This window comes from Podarcis pityusensis, assembly GCF_964106645.2.
Source record: "Podarcis pityusensis genome assembly, chromosome: Z".
Taxonomy (NCBI): Eukaryota; Metazoa; Chordata; class Lepidosauria; order Squamata; family Lacertidae; genus Podarcis; species Podarcis pityusensis.
Window position 1 is genome coordinate 50,792,705 of NC_138044.1, and position 24,576 is coordinate 50,817,280.

General features: G+C 45.0%; 1 protein-coding gene across 2 annotated transcripts in view; it reads right to left on the reverse strand.

Annotated features, from left to right (window-relative positions):
* LOC308468266 (UDP-N-acetylglucosamine--peptide N-acetylglucosaminyltransferase 110 kDa subunit) overlaps window positions 1-24,576 on the reverse strand; it is a 74,881-nt gene that overhangs the window by 45,865 nt on the left and 4,440 nt on the right. The window contains exons 2-7 of one of the 2 annotated variants that reach the window (XM_080990324.1): window positions 22,022-22,202; window positions 12,904-13,147; window positions 9,669-9,737; window positions 4,967-5,083; window positions 2,470-2,549; window positions 575-770 (exon numbers count right to left, since the gene is read on the reverse strand). In XM_080990324.1, coding sequence (XP_080846450.1) covers window positions 575-770; window positions 2,470-2,549; window positions 4,967-5,083; window positions 9,669-9,737; window positions 12,904-13,147; window positions 22,022-22,202 — 887 coding nt within the window. The remainder of the gene's footprint in view (window positions 1-574; window positions 771-2,469; window positions 2,550-4,966; window positions 5,084-9,668; window positions 9,738-12,903; window positions 13,148-22,021; window positions 22,203-24,576) is intronic. The other variant, XM_080990325.1, reaches the window with a different exon arrangement.

Below are 24,576 nucleotides of genomic sequence, written 5' to 3' on the forward strand. Positions count from 1 at the left end.
ATTACAATTTTTCCTAATTATGACTTAAACCACAAAGTCTCCTGTAGAAATTAATTGAAACAAGTCCAAGTGTGTATTTTGGGGCACTGTTTGGTAAAGTATTCTCTGCATTTTCCCCATTCCTTTTGGATTTCTTGTCTGGGTTGTGCCCTAATCGTCTCTGTTAATCTGGCCAATTCAGCATGGGGTAAAAGCCTAAGAAAAAGCTAAACAACTTCAATCCTAAAAAAAGTTCAACAATTTAAGCCCTAAGAAAAGAGCTCAACAACGTCAATCCTTAAAAAAAGTCAACAACTTTGGTCGGCCCTTATCGCCCTTCACTTCATCAAATCTGGCCCTCTTTGAAAAAAGTTTGGACACCACTGCCTAATAGGAAAGCTTCTGTATTTTTTTTCCACAGGCCCACCAGACATGTATAAGTGTCCCTTCTGCTTTACTGCACCTCCAGCACAGGTTTTTTGTTTGTTTTGTTTTATACATTTTAGCTATTTTGGCAGGTGTTAAGTACCATCTATAAAACATCTTTTATATAGATGTTCCCCCCACCCCAAGGCAAAAGGGACCAGTTTCTTACGCTGCCTTTCTCTTTCAGCGCGTTGGCCAGGTTGCAGTAGGCGTCGGGGAAGTGGGGCTGGAGCTCAATGGCCCTCTTGTAGGTATCGATTGCCAGATCGATCAGCCCCTGTTCGTAATACACACATGCCAGGTTGCCGTGGACAACAGCGTGGTTGGGACTCAGGCTCAGGGCCCGTAGGTAGGCTGCAACGGCTCTGAAATGAGATCAAGGACTGGTTCAGTTTCATTGTCACCAGGGTGGATAAAAATCTGTTTTTTAAAAAATAAAATGCTTTGGGAGGACGATTAAGAGGATCGAGGCGGGCCAGGACTGCTGATTCTTTTAGATTTGTTAGCAGCCTTCGACATGGTCGATCACAAACTTTTGGACCACCGCCTTGCCAACGTGGGGATTCAGGGCACAGTCAGACAATGGCTGTGCTCCTTTATCTCAGGTTGGGGACAGAGGGTGGCGCTAGGGAGGGAGTTGTCGCTGCGGCGCTCCTTGTGTGGAGTGCCACAGGGCACAATCCTTTCCCCAATGCTTTTCAATATCTTTATGCGCCCCCTTGCCCAGATTGTCCGGAGTTTAGGGCCGAGTTGTCGTCAATATGCTGATGACACCCAGCTTTATCTGTCAATGGACGGCCACCCTGACTCGGCCCCAGACACACTGACCAGATGCTTGGAAGCCGTGGCTGGGTGGCTGCATGGGAGCCAGTTGAAGTTAAATCCTTCGAAGACAGAGGTCCTCTGGCTGGGTCAGGACAACATGGGGTTGGGGGGCCAACTCCCATCTCTTGCGGGGGCGCAATTAGTGCCAGAGCCTTCTGTCAAGAGCTTGGGTGTAACCTTCGATGCCTCTCTTTCCATGGAGGCGCAGGTTGCAGCCACAGCAAAGGTGGCATTTTCCCACCTCCGCCGTATTAAGGAATTGGTTCCTTACCTTTCTCGCCCTGATCTGGTCACAGTGATCAATGCGATGGTCACCTCCAGGCTTGATTATTTTAACTCGCTCTATGCTTAGACTCACTCTGACACCCTATATGGGATTTGGTATATAAATTTTCCCTTTTTTGCTGGCCCATGTAGGACCAGCATGGATAGCTGGCTTGGGTGAATAGCTGATGTTTCCTCCCTTTATAGTCTTGATTTATGGGCTACTACTAAAATGAGGCTGCATTTTAAGCTGTATTTTAATTAACTGGGGTTTTTTTCTATTATATTTTATTGTAATTTATATTTGGTGTTAGCCGCCCTGAGCCCAGCCCTGGCCAGTGAGGGCGGGGTAGAAATAAATAAATAAATAAATAATTCAGGAAATAATTACTTGTTTTAAGTTGTTCATGTGTGCGAAAACTCAGTCCAAGTTTTTCTTGGGGGAAAAATGTTTCAGCACATCAGTTAAGCAACATGGATACATATGCTACCATGTTACTGTTTCAGTGAAATAAATTGCTTAAATTGTTATGAAGGAAATGTTTCTTTTCTCCTTCCAATCAAGTACAGCAGAAAAGTTGTTCAAATAAAAAGTGTTCACTTATTAAAGCTCACCATCATTTCGTCACAATCGGGCTGTATATAGCAGAACCAAATCATTTTTGATATAACCGTAGAAAAGACTCTGAAGTTAGGATTCCAAAAAGGAAACCTGCCTCCGATTGTCAATATTAAGAGGATGCCAGCAAGGCTGAACCTTCCTTTAAAAGGGGGATTTAAATCAAGTCTTATGGATTTGGGATTTAAATCAATTTGCTTTAACTAAAATCAACCCTCTAGGCAACAATGGGAGTTAGTTTGGGTATGGGTGCAACCACTAAACTGAGAATATAAGACGTAACGTGATTATACGCAAAACCAATACAAACCATTTATATAAAAAAGAGAATATAAGCTCTATGCCTATTTGCTTACCTGTCAAATATACGCGCCTCCTTCAAGACGTTCCCCAGATTAATGTAAGCATCCAGGAAGTTGGGGTCCAGGGTCACCGCCTGAAAATATTTAAGATAATAGATTTTTGTTACTAATACAGTCATACCTCAGGTTGAAGTAGCTTCAGCTTAAACATTTTCGGGTTGTGCTCTGTGGCGACCTAGAAGTAACAGAGCGTGTTACTTCTGGGTTTTGCAGCTTGCGCACGTGCAGACGCTCAAAATGATGCCACATGCATCCACGGAAGCAACAAATCGTGACCCGAGCATGTTCGCTTCAGGATGCAAACGGGGCCCCGGAACGGATCCTGTTCGCATCCAGAGGTACCACTGTATAACAGCATGGTTACTTTTAAATAAGTGGGTCAACTTTGACCTGGCTGCCTCCTACCTACCTTCCTACCTCATCTATCTACCGACTTTATCTTATTATATATCTACTTGCCTATGTATCTTATCTATCTACCTACCTACCTACCTACCTACCCTATCTATCTATCTACCTACCTACCTACCATCTAATCCAGATGTGGCCCAACTTGGCCCTCCAACCCCCATCATCCCTACCTAACAGGACCAGTGGTCAGAGACAATGGAAGTTGTAGTCCCAAAACAGCTGGAGAGCCAGGTTTGGCCATGCCTGAATCTATCTACCTACCTAAGCAATCAATCTATCTAACTAATCTATCTACCCATCTACCAACCTTTCTTATGTATCTATCTAATCTACCCACCTACCTAATCTATCTATCTATCTATCTATCTATCCTAATCGAATCGAATCTACCTACCTATCATCTATCTAATATATCTATCTATGCAAGGAATATCAACTGCACGAGAAATGGTACCAGCTAATGGTACTAACAGGACACCGGAGGCCCACTGCAGCTGAAAAAATGCCTCCAATTTTAATATAAAAAAGTATGGGAAACGTTTATTGCATATTGACAAAAGCAGTGCACACAGGTTAATACATTAGAAGGATTAATTTTTTAAAAAAACCCACCTGTAATGGTTAAATTTAAAGTAAGGACAGTCCCCGGATTTACAAATCAGTCCCCATACAAAATCCATTGAAGTTGAAAAGTATCCCCAGACGCATTGAAAAAAAATCTGATAACCTTAAATTAGTGATGATGATTTTATTGAAGAAGAAGAAGAAGAAGAAGAGGAGGAGGAGTTTGGATTTGATATCCCGCCTTTCACTCCCTTTAAGGAGTCTCAAAGCGGCTAACATTCTCCTTTCCCTTCCTCCCCCACAACAAACACTCTGTGAGGTGAGTGGGGCTGAGAGACTTCAGAGAAGTGTGACTGGCCCAAGGTCACCCAGCAGCTGCATGTGGAGGAGCGGAGACATGAACCCGGTTCCCCAGATTACGAGACTACCGCTCTTAACCACTACACTACACTGGCTCTCCAGTGATGATAATGAATGATGATAATACAAAGGAACCAGGGGAGGCAGGGGACGGAAGTCAAATAATCCCATAATGTGGGATTAACATTGATTGTGCATACAGTTGTTTTTTAAAAAAATATTCTTTAATGTAATGATTTGGTTTTTTGTGAAAACTAAAAAAAATTATACAGTGGTAACTTGGGTTAAGTACTTAATTCGTTCCGGAGGTCTGTTCTTAACCTGAAATTGTTCTTAACCTGAACTTTAGCTAATGGGGCCTCCTGCTGCCGTTGAGCCGCCAGAGCACGATTTCTGTTCTCATCCTGAAGCAAAGTTATTAACCTGAAGCACGATTTCTGGGTTAGCGGAGTGTATAACCTGAAGTGTACGTAACCCGAGGTACCACTGTATATATTAAAAAATTGCATCCAATTTTGACAGTGTTATTACAAACCACTTCATTCAGCCCTGCAACATCTTGCGAAGCAGTGATATACTAATATGCAGCTGTTATTATGTGACATTGGTCAAGGCTTTCTGGGAAATAATATATGATGAGTTTAAAGAAAATGTTTGAAAATACATTTGTCAAAAAGCCAGAAGCCTTCTCACTAGGTATAAGACTTCTTATGTCTGCAACGACGGCAGCAAGAATGCAACTAGCCCAGTGGGGCTTAGATTGGATTGTTATGAATGAAAAAAATTAGTAAAAAAATATTTCAAAAGAGAATGCTACTCGCCCAATTAATGGGGCTTAGATCAGGTTATTAATGAAAGAAATGATAAAAAAAATCTTCAAAAGAAGAGAGAATTCTACTAGCCCAATTAATGTGGCTTATATTGGATTGTTATTAATGAAAAAATTAATAAAAAATGATTTAAAAAGAGAATGCCACTAGCCCAATTAATGGGGCTTATATGGGATTGTGATTAATGAAAAATTAATAAAACATTATTTAACAGAAGAAGAGAGAACGCTACTAGCCCAATTAATGGGGCTTATATTGGATTGTTATCATTATCATTATTTTTCCAGGCCTTCCCATCTAGAGTCCAGAAACCCCGTAACAGTTACCTTCTCAAAGTGATGAATCGCCAGCCAGATTTCCCCTTGCGCATTGAACACACAGCCGAGGTTACTCCATGCCACAGCAAAGTTGGGTTGGGTCTCGATGGCTTTCAGGTAGCAGGCCTTGGGAGGGTCGAGAGGTAGGTAGGTACAGGGGGAAGGGGGTATTTGCACAAAAGAAAAGCAAGAGAAAAGTCCCAGTTAGAATCCCTCCTCTGACCGGCCAAAAGTGATCCTGCGGTAGAGGCTCGCTCGCTGGCGCCAAAACTAGCGTGCTGGCGGGTGATGCTGCGCCAGCGCAAACCAGGACCCGAGTGCAAATCCACCATTGTCAGTTATGCTGACCCTTCGATATATAGCAATTCTTTCCTTTCAAGCAATTCCTCGGCCAAGGCCAGGGCAGTTGCTTTCACACTTGCAATCGGCTTCCAATACGCCGCCGTTTGGATTGCAACAGTTTGGATTGCGACACAGTTTGGATAGCATCCTGTCTGAGGTCAGATGACCTTGGGGCCGGTCTCTCCCAAATATTCTCCAGTTGTCAAAATGACAGCAGGGCCTTGGTTCTCAAACGCCGAAAACCTGGAAGGAAGCTTCAAATTCTTCTTTTACAGCAGCCTTTCTCAACCTTGGGTCCCCAGATGTTGTTGGACTACAACTCCCATAATTCCTAGCCAGCATGACCTGTGGTCAGGGATGATGGGAGGTGTAGTTCAAGAACATCTGGGGACCCAAGGTTGAGAAAGGCTGTTTTACAGGAAGGCTCAACTTTACTGGCATCCTCTTCACACGGACAACAGGAGGTTTCATTTCGGGAGCCACAAAATCCCTGCTACTCAAACACCGAAAACCCAGAAGGAAGGGTTAATTCTTCTTTTACAGAAAGGTTCATATGGACAATAGGGCAGTTTATGAAAAAAAAATTTTGGAAAATGTCTGCTCCAGAGGTCTTATCTTACTACACTACGGATTATATAGCTATCTCTGAAATTTCATGCATATCAGTTAATATCTTGACCCTGCTCCACTGAAAAGCATTGGGTGTTCACTAGGGCGGTTCATAAAAAACTTTTTTTTGAAAATGCCTTCTGCAAAGGTACTACATGAGGGACCCTCCTTCATGAAAATAGCCGTTTTCGTATATCGTGAAGGCTGAAATGTCAATTCAGTGGAACCGGGTCAAGATATTAACTGATATGCATGAAATTTCAGATATAGCTATATACTGTAATCCCTAGTGTAGTAAGAAAATACCTTTGGAGAAGTCATTTCCCCCCCCCAAAAAAAAGTTAATATGAACCGCCCTAATGGACAGGCGCAGGTTTCCTTTTGGGAGTCATAAAATCCCTGCTACTCAAACACCTTGGTGTCAGGGAAGAGTTAGAAGTTTCCAGTTTCTCAGAGGGAGAAAGCATTCCCCAAGGGGGGAGGGAGAGCAGTGAATCTAATAGAAGGGAGCAAGAGGAACAACAGGGAAGAACCGGCTGTTCCCAGGAAAGGCAAGGGTTCAGTTCTAGCTCAGATTCGGAGGAGGGGAGATACCGGCCAGCTCTAGCCAGGAGGTTAGAAAAAAGAGCGGGAAAACGAAGGGAAAGGCGCCTTCGCCATTTTGAGGGTGGCTGGTCACGGAGAAGCAGAGCTCAGAAGGTATCTGAAAGAAGTGACTCTGAGGAAGAATAGTTAAGAACTGTTTATAAGAATGTTTTGTTAATACGCAATAAAGTTTTATAAAAGAACAAGAAGCGTTTGTGTGGTGATCTGAAGAGGACAACGACCAGTCCTGACACTTGGTTCCCAAACCCCGGAAGGAAGCGTTCCTGTTTCTGGAGCTTTTTGGAAGCCAGATGTCAGATGCAGCTGTCGGCGATTGTTTCTGGGGCGCCTGCACCTATCAGAAGCTGCGCCTTGGTTTCCAAACATTTTGGAAGTCCAACAGGCTTCCGGAATGGATTAAGTTTGGCGCTTTGGTTTTTGCAATTAATTTTGTGCTTTTGTTATTTCTTGTATAGTACAGTACATTATCGCTTTCATTTTATGGATCAATGGTCTTGTTATAGCAGAATTCGTGTTCAATGGCTGTTTTTGGACGGATCCATTTTGCATTCCTTTCCACGGGAAAGCACGCCTTGGTTTTGGAATGCTTTTGAAACTGACTTCCAGAGTGAATGAGGTTTGAGAACCGTGGTAACCGGTCGTTAAAAACTTCCCTAAAGGTTCAGCCTTGCTGGCATCCTTGGTTTTGGAATGGATTCCGTTTGAGAACCAAGGGACTACTGTAAGTAGAAATTACATTAGAAGATCCAGAATACCCCATGAAAGACACGGTCTCTCTCTTTTTAAAGAGCAAAAACTTGGCTCTCCAACCCTGAACTCACCTGTGCAGGACGCACACCTGAATGTTACTTTCACAACCTCAAATGACAGCTTTGCACAAAGGTCCCGGTCCCTGCAATGCGAGCGCGAGAAGTCGCCGGCGCCCCCTAACAGCACGCCGCTCGCGCCCTCGCTGCCAACTGCCGCGCTTTGCCGCAACGCCCCTGGGTGCTATGAGTGGCCAACCAGACTGATTCATCTGCCGGACAGGCCCACGCAGAAACTCAGGGGGGTGGGGAGTCTTAAATTTGTGCCGGAAACCTCAATGCATCGCAACCCAATTTTGCCGAGAGGCCTAGAGGAGCCGCCCACATGGAGATGAATCGTCTAGTCCACCATTCACAAGGGCCCCATCACACGCCGTGCGCATTTCCGCTGCGCCGCCCTTGCGCTACCGCAGGACCACAGCGCGTCATCAGCAGAGCAGAACGCTGCAATCCAAACAAAGAAGGAAAAAGGATAAAAAATGAACCACCGGGAAGAGTTAGATACTTTTAACTAAGTCCTTTCCCAATTATCTCTTTTAAATCTTAAGGTACTTTTTTTACGTTTATTTCTCGGAAAGAAACGTGGCTAGGACTATCAATTGCTCTCTAACGTTACTCGCTCGTACAGAAAATACTTAAGCAGTTTCCGAAGCCACAAGACAGAAGATTCAGGCATGGAGCAAATGGTTTTTGTTGTGGCAGTTACAAACCCGTTACCATATTTCTCATGTGAGTTTTCGGTGCGTTCCTTCCTGGAAGAGGAGGAGGAGGAGAGTTTCTGCTTTAGATCCAGCCCTCGAGCTCCCTCTCCTTACGCATGGAAAAGGTTTCCCCCACCTGAAACCTTCTAAATGTAATATCAGTGGTGGAAAACCAAAAACGAGAGAGAAAATAAAACAAGATCATTAGTAAAAAGTTCCAACAAAGCAATCGAAAATCTCTGGGTACGTCTTAACACGGGGGGTGGAGGGGTGGGGGGCGGTTGGTCTGTATTGGGGGGGCATGCAGAAGGGAAAGGGGTTAATGGGGGGCAACAGCAAACTGGAAGAAAGGCTCCGAAACTCCTGCAACAATTGAATTTCAATTCAGGTGGTAAAGATTGTGCTGGTTTGGTCTTGCAAATGCACTGATGGCCAAAGAAATACATTGCCGTTTGTCCAGAATATACATAGATGTATCCCCCCCCCCCCCGGTTTAATGGAGTTCTCGCGAAAAACGGAATAACACTTTCAAGCTAGGCGTGTCTCTCCAGAGCTCTGAAACAAAGAAGTCAGCAACCTAAGGCAGGCGCGGTATCTCAGCTGGTGACCAGTCACGCTAGAAGCCGCGGTGGCGTGCGATTCGAGTTAGCTGTCCGCCTGGCGCTTTGGAGAAGGCGTTTGGATGCCCCTATTCAGAGTCGGCACAATGGGGCTGCCTGGAGCGGCTGCCTGCCCAATCTGCGCTTGGAATTTGTCCATTCCCAGAACCCGAGAGCGGATTCTCCTGGAAATCGGCTTTTCTCCTCTCCCCCCCCCCGCCCAGAACGGCAACCAGTCGGAAGCTACACTGTTGACGCACCCCACTCGAACGCACGCGCATGGGGCTGGAAGCGAAGGACCTCCGGAGCTACTCCTCGTTCCTCCGCGCCCCGGCAGCTGCGTTAAGGTGGCTTGTAACAAGGCAATTTCGGGTCCCGTTGGAAAGCCCCCCTTGGCGGAGAGCCGTTTTGGGGTTCGAATTCTCGGCTGGAAACCGGACTGCTAGAAGCCACCTTCCCACTCTCGGCCGCACGTTTTTCTTTGATCAGCTCATCTCCCGAGCAAACCAGCCACGTCACTTGACCCTTTGGACAAAGACAGATTGTTCAAAGGAAGCAAACCAGGACCAGGACTATTTGCCAGCCTTTCTTCCACTGTGGAGACGGTGGGGGGGGGGGGAGTTTAAAGAATCGTCTTTTTTTCAATGCCATATTCAGAAGGAAACATTCGATAAGGTTCTTCTCCACTTACAAGCCGCAAAGGACTTTAGAAGAGCGCCTGCTTCTCACAGGAACCACGGACTAAGTCAGCAGGCAAGCCTCAGTTTGGAAGGAATGTTTCTTTCCAGATCAGAGAATGGTGACGCCCCTGAGTCACATCACAATAGTGGGTAGTCTCGTTCTGCGGCAAGACTCAACGTCTTAAAACCAAGTATTAACGGGGGCTTGCCAGATCTGGCCCCGCAACTACGCTGGGGGAATTCAAGGCCTTCGGCTTCTCAGCCATTTCTTGGGAGTCTCGCAGGTCAGCGGAGCATCGAAGACTTGGCGCAAGCGTTCACATTCTCAAAAGACTGATGTTTTAAAACTCATTCTACAGAACACCTACCTTGGCTTCTTCCAAGCGACCCAGGGCTTTGAGCAGATTCCCCAGGTCACTACGCACGCAGTACAAGTCCTGGAAATTAAACGCATTGGGTCAGTCCCCAAAAGAGGAAATGGCAATGTCAAAAGATCATATACAGTGGGGCCTCGGTTCTTGAACAGCTTAGTTTCCGAACAACTTGGAACCCGAAGGCTACAAAGCCCAGAAGGGGGAGTTCCGGTTTTCGAACTTTGCCTCAGAAGCTGAACGGGTTCCTGAGCTTCCGTTTTTACTGTTGTGCAGAAAGTTTAAGTCCCCCACAATTGTAATTAAGGTTTTTCTCATCCTGCTTTACCCTTGCGCAGCAAATTTAACTCCCCGCCCCACAATTGTAATTAAGGTTTTTCTCATCCTGTTTTACCCTTGCGCAGCAAATTTAAGTCCCCCCCCATTGGGTAATTAAGGCTTTTTTCATCCTGTTGTACCCACGCAGCTAATTCAAGGCCCCCCCCCGCATTGTAATTAAATCCTTCCGTTTCTGATGGCCATGTTCTGAGGCAATATTTCGTGCTTTTGTTTTTGCTATTTTTTGCGTTTTTGTTTGTGTGGCTTTTTCATTTTTGTGACTGTGGCTTGTTTTTTCGTTTTATGATTGATTGATTGATTGATTGTGTGACTGCAGAAATGCATCAGAGCACCCCAGCCAAACAATGACTATCATTCGTTCAGGTCAGAAAAAATTATTTTAATTTTTATCATCTACGATAGTGTCTTATTTCTTTTATACTACAGAACATTAATGATTGCTTTCATTTTATGGATCAATAGTCTCGTTAGATCAGGCATGGCCAAACTTGGCCCTCCAGATGTTTTGGGACTACAATTCCCATCATCCCTGACCACTGGTCCTGTTAGCTAGGGATAATAATAATAATAATAATAATAATAGTTTTTATTTATACCCTGCCCTCCCCAGCTCAGGGCGGCTAACAAGCAATAATAAAAACAAGTTGAATGAATACAACTTAAAAACAAGATTAAAATACAACATTAAAATATTGAAACATTAAAATATTAAGATGCAGCCTCATCACAGGGGGAGAAAGGGAAATGAAAAAAAGAAAGAGGGGGAGGGAATCAAATTGGCTCCAAGCCAAAGGCCAGGCGGAACAACTCTGTCTTACACGCCCTGCGGAAAGAAATCAGATCATACAGGGCCCTGAGAGTTGTAGTCCCAAAACATCTGGAGGGCCAAGTTAGGCCATCTCTGCATTAGATAGTAAAATGCATGTGAAATGGCGGTTTTAGGGGTTGTTTTTCAAAGTCTGGAATGGATTAATCCGTTTTGCATTCCTCTCTATGGGAAAGTGCATCTGGGTTTTGGAACGCTTTGGTTTCAGAACAGACTTCCAGAATGGATTCAGTTTGAGAACCAAGGTACCACTGTATATAGAAATTGTACAGTCTCTCATTATCTTCGTCCTTCGTATGCTTGGTTCCTTTAAACATCAGAACCTTGCGGAAACGGACAGGTCTTGAAAACACCACCAAGAATAACACAGCAGGTAGCACTCCTTTGTTGATTCAACGTGGGGACAAAGTCAGCCCCACTTAAGACCCCCAAAGCGCTGCCCCAGATTAATATATGTGGCTGTATGGACTCTGATCTTCCTGGACTGGTACCAACAACAGGGGGAAGACACAAGCAATGAAAGGAGAGTAGCATAGATGGCCAGTTTCAGGTGGATAGCCGTGTTGATCTGTCGTGTTGTTGTTTAGTCATTTAGTCGTGTCCGACTCTTCATGACCCCATGGACCAGAGCACGCCAGGCACTGTCATATTATGACTATGACTATGATCTGTCATAGTCATAATAAATTACAGGATGAAAGATGAAAAATTCTTTTTGAATAATTCCAGTGCCACCTTAAAGATCAACTAAATATAAGCTTTCAAGGTATGAGCTTTGACCTGTACCCCCCCCCCAAAAAAACAGGGCTTTCCTTCCCCAAAGAAGGTCAACAACTTTGACCCAATCCCCCCCCCAAATGGGGGTAGATCACTGCCAGTTTTTAATTCTGTAAGTAGATCACAGCCTTTTGGGAGTTGGCCACCCCTGATATACAATTAGAAGATGGGGAACGATTATGGAAAGAGGGAATTAATTTGACGGCTTGCAGTTCGCTGAAAGAAAATGCTGTGGCATCTTTTAAGGCAGAATACTCTTCCTCGGGGCAAATAGGGGTTGCCTGAGTCGTGAATGAAAATGACCCCGTATTACGGAAATGTATTCTGGCAACCTCCCTCTTACACTCTTTTGAGACTTCAACTGACTGCTTTTGACACCCTTCTGATGCAAACTGGGCACGGGGCCCTCTGACAACCAGTAACTCATCTAATAGTTGAAATAAATAAATAAAATCTGAGTATCTGACAAAGTGTATATTACACATGAAAGCTCATACCTTGTATTTAGTTGATCCTTAAGGTGCCACTGGAACTAAAAAAGATTTTTTGTCTTTCATCTTGTTATTTGTTATGATAGATGGGCAGTGTAAGCCATCACCTGGGCACTTGTTTAAGAGTGTTTAAAAACGCTCTTTCAAACAGTCAGAGCAAAAACGATCCCGTATTTCTATGCATCAGCAAACCTGATTCAAAAAAAGACTAGGAAACTACTGAGGGGAGTTCAAGCCTTTAGACATAGGTGAAATCATTACAGCGCAGTACCACTACAGCCTCGAGAATACCTAAGAGACTTAAAAGGTAAAGGTAAAGGGACCCCAGACCATTAAGTCCAGTCGCGAACGACTCTGGGGTTGCGGCGCTCATCTTCATTTACGGGCCGAGGGATCTGGTCATGAGGCCAGCAAGACTAAGCCGCTTCTGGTGAAAGCAGAGCGGCGCACGGAAACTCCGTTTACCTTCCTGCCTGAGTGGTGCCTATTGATCTCCTTGCACTCGGACGTGCTTTCGAACAGCTAGGTCGGCAGGAGCTGGGACCGCGTGACGGGTGCTCACCCCATTGCGGAGATTCGGACTGGTCGACCTTCTGACCGGCAAGCCCAAGAGGCTGTGGTTTGCACCACAGCGCCATCTGTGTCCCACTTCCTAAGAGTCTTGGCCTTTCTGAATAAGAAGAGCCAGCTGCAAAGCTTTTGAATCTGAAAATGGAATTGCTTTCGGAATCGCACTGTTCAAACCACAACTTAAGATTTCGGAGGGGACTCAGCCTTCTCCCGGAGGAATTCAACTTACAGGGTTGTACTGCAGGGCAGAGACATAGGCCTGCACCGCTCCTTCCATGTCGCCTGCGGCAACTAAAGCAGCGGCGAGGTTGATGTATCCGTCAATGAAGTCCGGCTTGAGGCGCAGGGCATGCCGATAGTGCTCGATCGCCTCCTGCAGTTGGCCCCGTTCCTTGTACACGTTCCCCAGATTTGAGTAGGCTTCGGCCAGCAGCGGATTCTGCTTGATTGCCAAAGTGCTGAAGTGAGCAGACCTGGGGGGGGGGGGAGCAATATCATCTGGCATTTAATCTAATAGGTACTTTCGTTTTTATATATATATAAAATTTCCTCTTTTATAACCAATTACAATCAACAATTATTCAATTTTACATTCTGTCCCGCCCCGCAACTTCCCTCATCTTCCATTTCTGGTTTGTTACAAACAGTGTTGTTTTCTGCATGTTGATGTACCGTATTTTTCGCCCTATAGGACGCACTTTTTCCCCTCTAAAAATGAAGGGGAATGGTGTGTGCGTCCTATGGGGCGAATGCAGGCTTTCGCTGAAGCATAGAGAGCGAGAGGGGTCGGTGTGCACCGACCCCTCTCGCTCTCCAGGCTTCGCGCAGCTCTTCACAAGCCGTGGGAGCCCGGCGCTGGGCTCCCACGGCTTGCGGAGAGCTGCCTGTTCTGGGGGCTGGGGAAGCTCGGGCTTCCCCCGGCCCCAGCCCCGCGCCTGGGGGGGGGGATAATTTTTTTTTACTTTATTTCCCCCCCAAAATACTAGGTGCGTCCTATGGGCAGGTGCGTCCTATAGGGCGAAAAATACGGTGCTTTAAACATTGTTACCTTATCTTCCTCCATATGATAATGAAATAAAATTGTGAATGTTTATTCAAAACCTGCCAATGAATCCATTTCTTTATGTTGTTTTTGTAAATAGGTTGTAAAAGATTCCCATTCATTTTTAAAATCTCTATTGTCTTTTTCATGCAACTTATCTGTTAACTTTGCTAATTCTGCATAGTTCATTAGTTTTTCTTGCCACTGCTCTTTCGTTGGTACTTCTTCAGTCTTCCAACCTTGAGCTAATAAAATTATTGCCGCTGTTTTAGCATACATAAATATTTTCCATTTCTCTTGTAGTTCCATTTCTCTTGTAGTAGTTCATGAGCTGAGATGCCTAACAAAAAGGCTTCTCACTTTTTAACAAATGTTATTTTGAACACTTTTTTCAATTCATTATATATCATTTCCCAAAAGTTTTTAAGTATTTTACATTCCTACCACATATGATAAAAAATGCCTTATCTAATAGGTACTTTCAACCCTCTTTGGTACCATCACCATCACATTATTTGATGGTGTACAGAAATCTACAGAACTTCCACACAAAACCATGATTCCTGGCTTGAGGCAAACAAATTCTGCTTGAGCAGTGGGAGAAGTAAATTGCATTTTGTGCAACCTGTCAAGATGCCCACTCTTTTCATCTGAACCCATTAGGAGTTCCAGCTGATGAATGTTCAGTTTAATATTTGCATTTCTCTGCTCTCTGCCACATCCACCTGCACTTGAAACCAACACTGTCAAAAACCTTCTGAATTAGGTGCCAAAATCCCAATGGAGCAGAAAAGATTACTGATGTATGCAACCACAGCTGCTCGGATCTTAATGGTCCAAAGACAGAAAGAAGACAAAGTCCCTAGCAGAGAAGAATGGCAGATTAAGTTGATGGAACCAGGCAGAGGGCCTTCTCAGTGGTGGCACCTGCCCTGTGGAACGCCCTCCCATCACATGTCAAAGAAATAAACAACTATAGGACATTTAGAAGACATCTGAAGGCAACCCTGTTTGGGGAAGGTTTGAAGGACTGATGTTTTAATGTATTTTTAATCTTTTGTTGGAAGCTACCCAGAGGCTGGGGAAACCCAGTCAGATGGGCAGGGTAAAAATATATTATTATTATTATTATTAATAATAATAATAATAATAATAATAATGCCAAATTGGCAAAAATGACCGGAAGATCAGAAAACAGGAAGACCAAAATTTCAATAAGGAATGGAGGAAATATATAATTTACTATATCTTAAAAACCATTGTAGACAGCTAAAATCATGGGTAGGCAAACTAGGGCCTGGGGGCCAGATCTGACCCAATCACCTTCTAAATCCAGCCCATGGACAGTCCAGGAATCAGTGTGTTTTTACTTGAGTGGAATGTGTCTTTTTATTTAAAATGCATCTCTGAGTTACTTGTGGGGCATAGGAATTCGTTCTCCCCCCCCCAAAAAAAAAACAGCCGCCCCCCCGCAAGGTCTGAGGGACAGTGGACCGGCCCCCGGCTGAAAAAGTTTGCTGACCCCTGCCTAAAATCATTAGCAGGATGACTATGACACCTGTAGTTTAATGTTGACTTCTGGACATAATGGAGATGTAAAAGATGTGGATTATTATAAAATATGCCAGAGGAAATGGTTAACAAAAGGACCCACAAAGGGGAGAAGGCAAGCCCAGGAGATTCTTTGGAATCTTGTTTTCATGTTGGTTGTTGGATAATCAATTGTATTTTTCCGTCTGTAAGACGCCCCCATGTACAGTGGTACCTCTGGTTATGAACTTAATTCGTTCCGGAGGTCTATTCTTCACCTGAAACCGTTCTTATCCTGAGGCACACTTTCACTAAAGAGGTCTCCCGCTGCGCACACTTCGCAACCAGGGGTAGCCACTTTCAGGTTAGCAAAGCTCATAACCTAAAACGTTCGTAACCGGAAGCATTTGTAACCAGAGGTACCACTGTATAAGACGCCTATTTTGGGGGACTCAGATTTAAGAATATGGGGGGAGATGCCCTAGGACAGGGATCCTCAACCTTCAGCCCTCCAGATGTTTTGGACTACAATTCCCATCATCCCTGACAACTGGTCCTGTTAGCTAGGGATCTAATTTACCAAAGGAAAGGGACCCAGCTATCAGCAGCGATCGACCAAACCCTCCCGGGGGTCTACCAGTAGATCATGCTCGACCTGTTGGACATCCCTGTTATAGATTATATCCCAACAGGCTTTTACTTTACTTTTTACTTTTACTATACGGCCTAGGACACTTGTACCTATGGGACCACCTCTCCTGGTATGCCCCACAGAGGACCTTACGGTCTACAAATAACAACACCCTGAAGATCCCGTGCCCCAGGGAGATTAGACTGGCCTTGACCAGAGCCAGAACCTTTTCGGTCATGGCCCTGGCCTGGTGGAACACTCTCTCACAAGAGACCAGGGCCCTGCGGGACTTGACATCTTTTTGCAGGGCCTGCAAGACGGAGCTGTTCCACCACGGTTCAGCCTGACTCATTTTCTCTTTGTATAAGAACAAACACTAAGGAGGTTTCCCAGGCCACTCACAGGTCCTTATAATATCAGTGGAAACAGTTGATCCAGGCAAATATTAACCGCTTTCCATTTTAACCTGAGGATTGCCATTTATCCAGTCTAATCTTCATTTCAATTTATTTGAATTAATTTTAGGATGCATTTTAATCGTTTGATTGCTTGTTTTTATGTATATTGTATTCTTTATATGATTCAGGTAGGTAGCTGTGTTGGTCTGACACAGTCGAAATATATATAAAAATAAAAAAGAATTGTCCAGTAGCACCTTAGAGACCAACTAAGTTTGTTCTTGGTATGAGCTTTAGTATACATGCACACTTCTTCAGATACACTGAAAGAGAAGTCAGGGTAGTAGGAGATGGGTGATTGGCTCAATGGGTATGGTAAACCTGTTGAGGATTGTTAAGGACTGCAAATACAGTGGCACCTTGGGTTACAGACGCTTCAGGTTACAGACTTCGCTAACCCAGAAATAGTACTTCGGGTTAAGACCTTTACTTCAGGATGAGAGCAGAAATGCACGGCAGCGGCACAGCAGCAGCGGGAGGCCCATTAGCTAAAGTGGTACTGTTTTAAACAAAACCTGCCCTTATTCCCTTATGGGGTACAGAAGAGCCCTTATAGAGTCCTTTGTAGGTTTTCCATCAGTAGGAGAAAATAACAGAGGCCAATGAGAGAATATTGAGAAGTAAAGCAGTTCGAAAGCCTGATCTTTATTAAAGCTGTTGCAACAGGGTACTCCCCTCACACACAGGAGAGGTGAGGAGGACCCAGAACAAAGGTATGCCTCCCCTTATATAGACATTTTGAAATTCCCTGCCCTGGAGCTTAAGACCACCCCCAGAAACATCATACATACATCACAGAAGGGGTGTAGCCCAAGACCACCCCCCAGATACATCATACCTACATCATAGAAAAGGTGGTTGACAACAGAAATCTGAATGCTTTGTTTATCTCCTGTCTGCCAGGTTATCTGATAATGCCTTATCTGATTGCCTTTCCTGATAGTCTGGCTATTCCTTTGAGATGGTAATCACTTAACTCATGAGACAATGGGAAGGTTCCCTCACCCTCTCCCTCCTTGCAGAGAAACATTTGGTCAGTTTGGGAGTCAAAATGGTTTCAGGACTGTATTCCTGTGCTGCTCCAGACATGTGGTTTATATATTTATGTACATGTTTCTTTGGTACATTTATGAAAATTTATTATTTATCTAAGACCTTAAAATTTTTATAACAATTCTCCCCTTTGAGGATGCAATTTTTTCTTAAAAATTTTTGCCCCACAAATAATAACATGGTATGTTGTAAGTGGATGCCTTTGTGTAAATATAGGATATCACATAAAAATAACGCATGTTGCATTTTGTTACTAAATTACTTGTGGCATTCTAACACTTTGGGAGAAACATTTACTCAATAGTGGTCTATGCTTTATACACTTAGCAGGAAGGTCCACTAATGACTGAAAAATGCAGTTTGTTTTGTTTCTGCCTTCTTTTGCATGTTCTCAGGCGTCAAAGTTAGCTTCACCATACCACAGCAACAACAATCCCTGATGAATCCCCTTAGGGCTTTCATTTTGGCCACATAGCCTTGTCTTTGCCTTGGCCTTTCTATGGGATTTTATTATCAAAGGCTCATGTCTTCCACTGATGGGAAATTGCTCACTTGCTCTTAAGGGACCAAAAAGCTAGTTGCAGCCTGGATAAAAAGGTAAAGGGACCCCTGACCATTAGGTCCAGTCGTGACCGACTCTGGGGTTGCGGCGCTCATCTCGCTTTATTGGCCGAGGGAGCTTCCGGGTTATGTGGCCAGCATAACTAAGCCACTTCTGGTGAACCAGAGTAGCGCACGGAAATGCCGTTTACCTTCCCGCCGGAGCGGTACCTATTTAGCTACTTGCACTTTGAGGTGCTTTCGAACTGCTAGGTTGGCAGGAGCAGGGACCGAGCAACGGGAGCTCACCCCGTCGCGGGGATTCGAACCACCGACCTTCTGATCGGCAAGTCCTAGGCTTTGTGGTTTAACCCACAGCACCACCCATGTCCCCTTGCAGCCTGGATACACTTGCCTTATTCAAACTGAGTCCAATTAGAATTTATATAGCCCCATGGTTCTCAACTTTTCAAATCAATCTGTAAAACAAACAAACAAAAAACACTATTCCGGAAAAAGGGTACTTGTCCAAATTAGTCAATTTAACTCTATAAGGGATCATTCCTGCTAAACCAAGGCATATATGCCTTCATGAATCTGGTGTTTCATGGATCCTGAAGCTTCTCCTTGGTAAAGCGAGTTTTAACCCATTTTAAAATGGGTAGGGAAGGTTGGCAAAGTGCCAGGTGGGACAAGGAAATGTGGTCATAATATTGGACTACGCAATAGCCTGATCTATTAGAAAGCATAAAATGCACGAGAATCCTCCATTGGGGTGTAAACAATAAGACACCATACACTGAACATAAAAACAATTACACACAATAATTGGAAATGTGGAAATGTATGTGGAAATGACATACTGTCAGACACATTTTAGCATTCCTACATAATAACTCATAATACACACAACATACAAATAATCCCACACCAGTTGGATATCTTGAGGCAGTCATGTGATTTTGAGACAATTCTTGCTGTTTTACATCTCTTTGACAACATTTTTGTTAATTTGGACACAGTACTTCAGGTTAAGAACAGTTTCAGCTTAAGGATGGACCTCCAGAACAAATTAAGTTCTTAACATGAGGTACCACTTTAGTCCTACAGGAGAAAGCAAGGAATAGTATGCAAATGATTAGCACATGTAATGAGACAGGAATCCAATATCTCTATTAAGACCAGGTCTCTCCATAGTTTGCAGTTTAATGATAAGTCAACTTATCACTAAACGGCAAATTATGGAGTTTACAACTTGCTGAATTGCAACTTATTACTAAACTGAAAACTATGGAGAGACCTGGTCTGACTAGAAATATTGGATTCTTGTCTCATTGCATAAGCTAAAGCTATTTTTGGTCATCTGCAAACCATCCCTTGCATTTTCCTGCAGGACTAATTGCAATCGTTCACAGTTGCCAACAGGTTGACCATACCCACTGAGTCCTACTACCCTTTGGAGAAAACCTCCGCCCCACCCTCCCTCTATATATCAGGGTCTGGGGACTTCTCCTCCCTCTAGATATCAGGGTCCGGGGACTCCCCTCCCTCTATATATCAGGGTCTGGGGACTCCCCTCCCTCTATATATCAGGGTCTGGGGACTCCCCTCCCTCTATATATCAGGGTCTGGGGACTCCCCTCCCTCTATATATCAGGGTCCGGGGTCTCCCCCTCCCTCTATATATCAGGGTCCGGGGACTCCCCTCCCTCTATATATCAGGGTCCGGGGACTCCCCTCCCTCTATATATCAGGGTCCGGGGACTCCCCTCCCTCTATATATCAGGGTCCGGGGACTCCCCTCCCTCTATATATCAGGGTCCGGGGACTCCCCTCCCTCTATATATCAGGGTCCGGGGACTCCCCCCCCTCTATATATCAGGGTCCGGGGTCTCCCCCTCCCTCTATATATCAGGGTCCGGGGTCTCCCCCTCCCTCTATATATCAGGGTCCGGGGACTCCCCTCCCTCTATATATCAGGGTCCGGGGACTCCCCTCCCTCTATATATCAGGGTCCGGGGACTCCCCCTCCCTCTATATATCAGGGTCCGGGGACTCCCCTCCCTCTATATATCAGGGTCCGGGGACTCCCCTCCCTCTATATATCAGGGTCCAGGGACTCCCCTCCCTCTATATATCAGGGTCCGGGGACTCCCCTCCCTCTATATATCAGGGTCCGGGGACTCCCCTCCCTCTATATATCAGGGTCCGGGGTCTCCCCCTCCCTCTATATATCAGGGTCCGGGGACTCCCCTCCCTCTATATATCAGGGTCCGGGGACTCCCCTCCCTCTATATATCAGGGTCCGGGGACTCCCCTCCCTCTATATATCAGGGTCCGGGGTCTCCCCCTCCCTCTATATATCAGGGTCCGGGGACTCCCCTCCCTCTATATATCAGGGTCCGGGGACTCCCCTCCCTCTATATATCAGGGTCCGGGGTCTCCCCCTCCCTCTATATATCAGGGTCCGGGGACTCCCCTCCCTCTATATATCAGGGTCCGGGGACTCCCCCTCCCTCTATATATCAGGGTCCGGGGACTCCCCTCCCTCTATATATCAGGGTCCGGGGACTCCCCTCCCTCTATATATCAGGGTCCGGGGACTCCCCTCCCTCTATATATCAGGGTCCGGGGACTCCCCTCCCTCTATATATCAGGGTCCGGGGTCTCCCCCTCCCTCTATATATCAGGGTCCGGGGACTCCCCTCCCTCTATATATCAGGGTCCGGGGACTCCCCTCCCTCTATATATCAGGGTCCGGGGACTCCCCTCCCTCTATATATCAGGGTCTGGGGACTCCCCTCCCTCTATATATCAGGGTCCGGGGTCTCCCCCTCCCTCTATATATCAGGGTCCGGGGACTCCCCTCCCTCTATATATCAGGGTCCGGGGACTCCCCTCCCTCTATATATCAGGGTTTGGGGACTTCCGCTTCAGTGTATCTGAAGAAGTCTGCCTGCGCACAACAGCCAAGTGTTGTTATTATTATTGACTACAAGTATTAAGAAGATGTCAATCATGGAGGCACAGGTCTGTAATCCTTTTTTAGGAAAAGGTTCAGCTTTGCTGGCATCCTCTCAATATGGACAAGCAGAGGAAGGTTTCCTTTGGGGAACCATAAAATCACCCATCTCCAACTACCCTTCTGAGAAATACCCCACCCCACCCTCCCACTACATATCAGGTCTGGGGACTTCTGTTTCACTGTATCTAAAGAAGGGCGCCTGCACACGAAAGCTTCAACCAAGAACAAACTGAGTTGGTCTCTAAGGTGCTACTGGACATTTTTTTTAATTTTTTTATTTATTTTTGGCTATTTTTGGTCATCTGCATACTCTCCCTTGCATTTTCCTATCGGACTAATTGCAGTCGTTTACAGTCGCCCACAGGTTGACTGTACCCATTGAGTCCTACTACCCTTTGGGGGAAAACCCCGCCCCACCCTCCCACTATCTATCAGGGTCTGGTTAATAATAATAAATAATAAACTTTTATTTGTATCCCGCCCTCCCCGTCCGAACCTGGGCTCAGGGAGGCTAACACCAAATATGTAACACTGGTATAAAATCAAGCAGTAACGAAATTACCTCCTGAAAACAAGTCAGGATCAAATTCAAATCCAATTAGATGGCTTTCCGCAGGATTAGGGTTGGGAACAGTAAACGCTCGTCAGGCCCAACCGTTTGCGCTGCTCTTATATGGGCCTGTGAGAACGCTAGGAGGCCTCTTTCATACTAGACTTCGGTTTCTGTGTATCTGAAGAAGAGCACATGCCGACGTAAAGCTTAGACCCAGAACAAACTGAGTTGGTCTCTAAGGTGCCACTGGACCATTTATTTTATTTTATTATTTCTATGATGTTAGCCCAGGGTTCCTCAACCTCGGCCCTCCTGCTGTTTTGAAACTACAATTCCCAGCATCCCTGACCACTGGTCCTGCTAACTAGGGAGTTGTAGGCCAAAAAACATCTGAGGGCTGAGGTTGAGGATGCCTGTTAGCCACTCTGAGCCCAGTTTCGGCAGGGGAGGGTGGGATACAAATGAAATGTATTATGGTTTTATTATTATTATTTTGAAAGGCCCCAACCTCCTACCTGTCCAGCCTGCGACACTGGAAGTGAATGGATGAGAGCAGCAGCAGGACGCCGGTGTTGTCGGGCTCCTGTCTCCACAGTTGCATGCAGTGCCTCTCAGCCGCTTCAAAGTCTCCTGCCTGGTACTCCCGGTGAGCCAACTCTGCCAGCCCTTGGAAGGAAAGCAGACGTTTTGTTGGTTCTGAAGGATCACCAAGACATTTGGAGGGGGGAAACAAAAAGTTAGAAGAGGGGAGGCAAAAGAGGACAGATGGCAGTGTGCAAATAAAAAGGTGAAATGCTTGGCGTGATGCAAAACCCTATGGGGGTCTGCCAGGCGAGCACAAACAGATCAGCTAAATGTCAAAAGCAGGGGTCAGCAAACTACAATTCCCATCATCCCTGACCCTTGGTCCTGTTAGCCAGGGTCGATTGGAGTTGTAGTCTCCAAACAGCTAGAGGGCAGAGTTGGGCCATGCCTGATCTAGAGCAGTGGCAGCCAAACCTGGCCCTCCAGCTGTTTGGAGACTACAGTGCCCATCATCCCTGACTGCTGGTCCTGCAAGCTAGGTATGATGGGAGTAGTAGGCCAAAAACATCTGGAGTGCCGAGTTTGAGGAAGCCCGCTTTAAGGTATAATCTGGTGGAAGGAAGGTGCGATCATGTTGGGCGCCTTCTGACCTTCTTTGACGTAGAAGCATTGGGAAGAGGGCAACAGGAATGAGCTGCATGTAGGCAGCTGGGGAAGCCATACAGGCTACACCAGCGGTCAGCAAACTTTTTCAGCAGGGGGCCGGCCCACTGTCCCTCAGACCTTGTGGGGAGTCAGACTATATTTTTTTGGGGGGGGGAATGATGGGTGGGGTAGAAATAATAAATTATTATTATTATTATGAAATGGGCCTGAGTCTGGGCTGGGGAAACTGAGCCAGATGGGTGGGGTATAAATAATAAATTGTTGTTGCTGCTGCTGCACATCTCATAGAAAAGTATGCTAAGAAACTGTGTGGTGGGCTTTACGCAGCCTTCATCAATTTGAAAGCTTCATTTGACTCAATTTTGTGAGTGAAACTCTGGGATAAGTCGAACTCCCCAAGTAAACACAAAAGACAACTGTGCTTGATTAAATGCTTATATCAGGGGTCAGCAAACTTTTTCTGCAGGGGGCTGGTCCACTGTCCCTCAGACCATGTGGTGGGCAGGACTATATGGGGGGGGGGGGAATGAACAAATTCCTATGCCCCACAAATGCATTTTAAATAAAAGCACATGTTCTACTCATGTCAAAAACACCAAGCAGGCACCACAAATCACCCAGAGATGCATTTTAAAGAAAAGCACACATTCTACTCATGTACACACACTGATTCCCGGACCATCCGAAGGCAGGATTGAGAAGGTGATTAGGACGCATCCAGCCCCTGGCCCTTAGTTTGCCTACCCATGGTCAAAAGGATCAGTCACCTTTCATTTCATTCAATCCCTTCCAGTGCCATAAAATCCTAGAATTCTAGAGTTGGAAGAGTCCTCTAGTCCAAATGCCAAAATTCAGGAATCTGAACATACAGCCCACCCCAACCAATTTGATACTAAACCAGATAGTGTTCGAAACTCAGATATATAAGCTAGGCGCCAAATGGCTCCTTAGACCAAAGTTGCAGTCAACAAAACGGAACGTCTAGTTCTCATTTGGGGGCAAAAAGGCTCCAAAGTCTTATTTTTCAAACGATGGATTGACAGTGATTGATTCTGAGCTGAACATTTGGCTTGTTCAGATGACAATCTTAAGCTCGGTGAAGATCTTTGAGAATTGAAAGAAAAAAAGCCATATATATACAGGCCCATTCCGGCCTCTTTTTCTTAAGGGCAACTGCTCCTACTCAGGGTAGATAAAAATCAATGATTTAAAAAATAAAATAAAAATCAGACTTTTAAAATAAAATGCTTTTGGAGGAAAAATCTTTCTGAAGATAGTTTTCTATTTAAGTTATAGTCCAAAGGCTATAAACTTAGACTGAAGGAAATAAGGATTTGTTTTAAGATTTTCATGTGTGCTAAAACTCAGTCTAAGGTTGTTGTTGTTTTTATTTTTTAAAAAAGTTAACCGCATCAGTTAACAAACATGGATACATATGCTACCATGTTATTTTTTAGTTGTTTAAATTGTTATGAAGGAAATGTTTTTCTCTCCTTCCAATGCACACATTCAGCTTGACATGCTTGGCTAATAATAGTAAGCCACTTTGGACAGCTTCCAACAAAAGATTAAAAATACTTTTAAATATCAGTCATTTAAAACTTCCCGGAATTAAAAAAAATTAAAGGGCCATGTGACTTTGGCGATCCCACTCTCCATCGTCCCCAAGGTGGATTCACAAGATGCCGTTTGAGCAAACGTAACCCCCAAGCTAAGTTGAGAATTGCCTGTATACACAGAATTTTTCGTTTGGACACTTTGAACCGTTTTCCAACCGAGATCAAAAAGTTCTAGTGGTTGACATTAGGACATATAGCAAATACTGACCACCAACTCATCTCTTTCTTCCAGGCAATGTAAAGGGACATCAATCCGCACC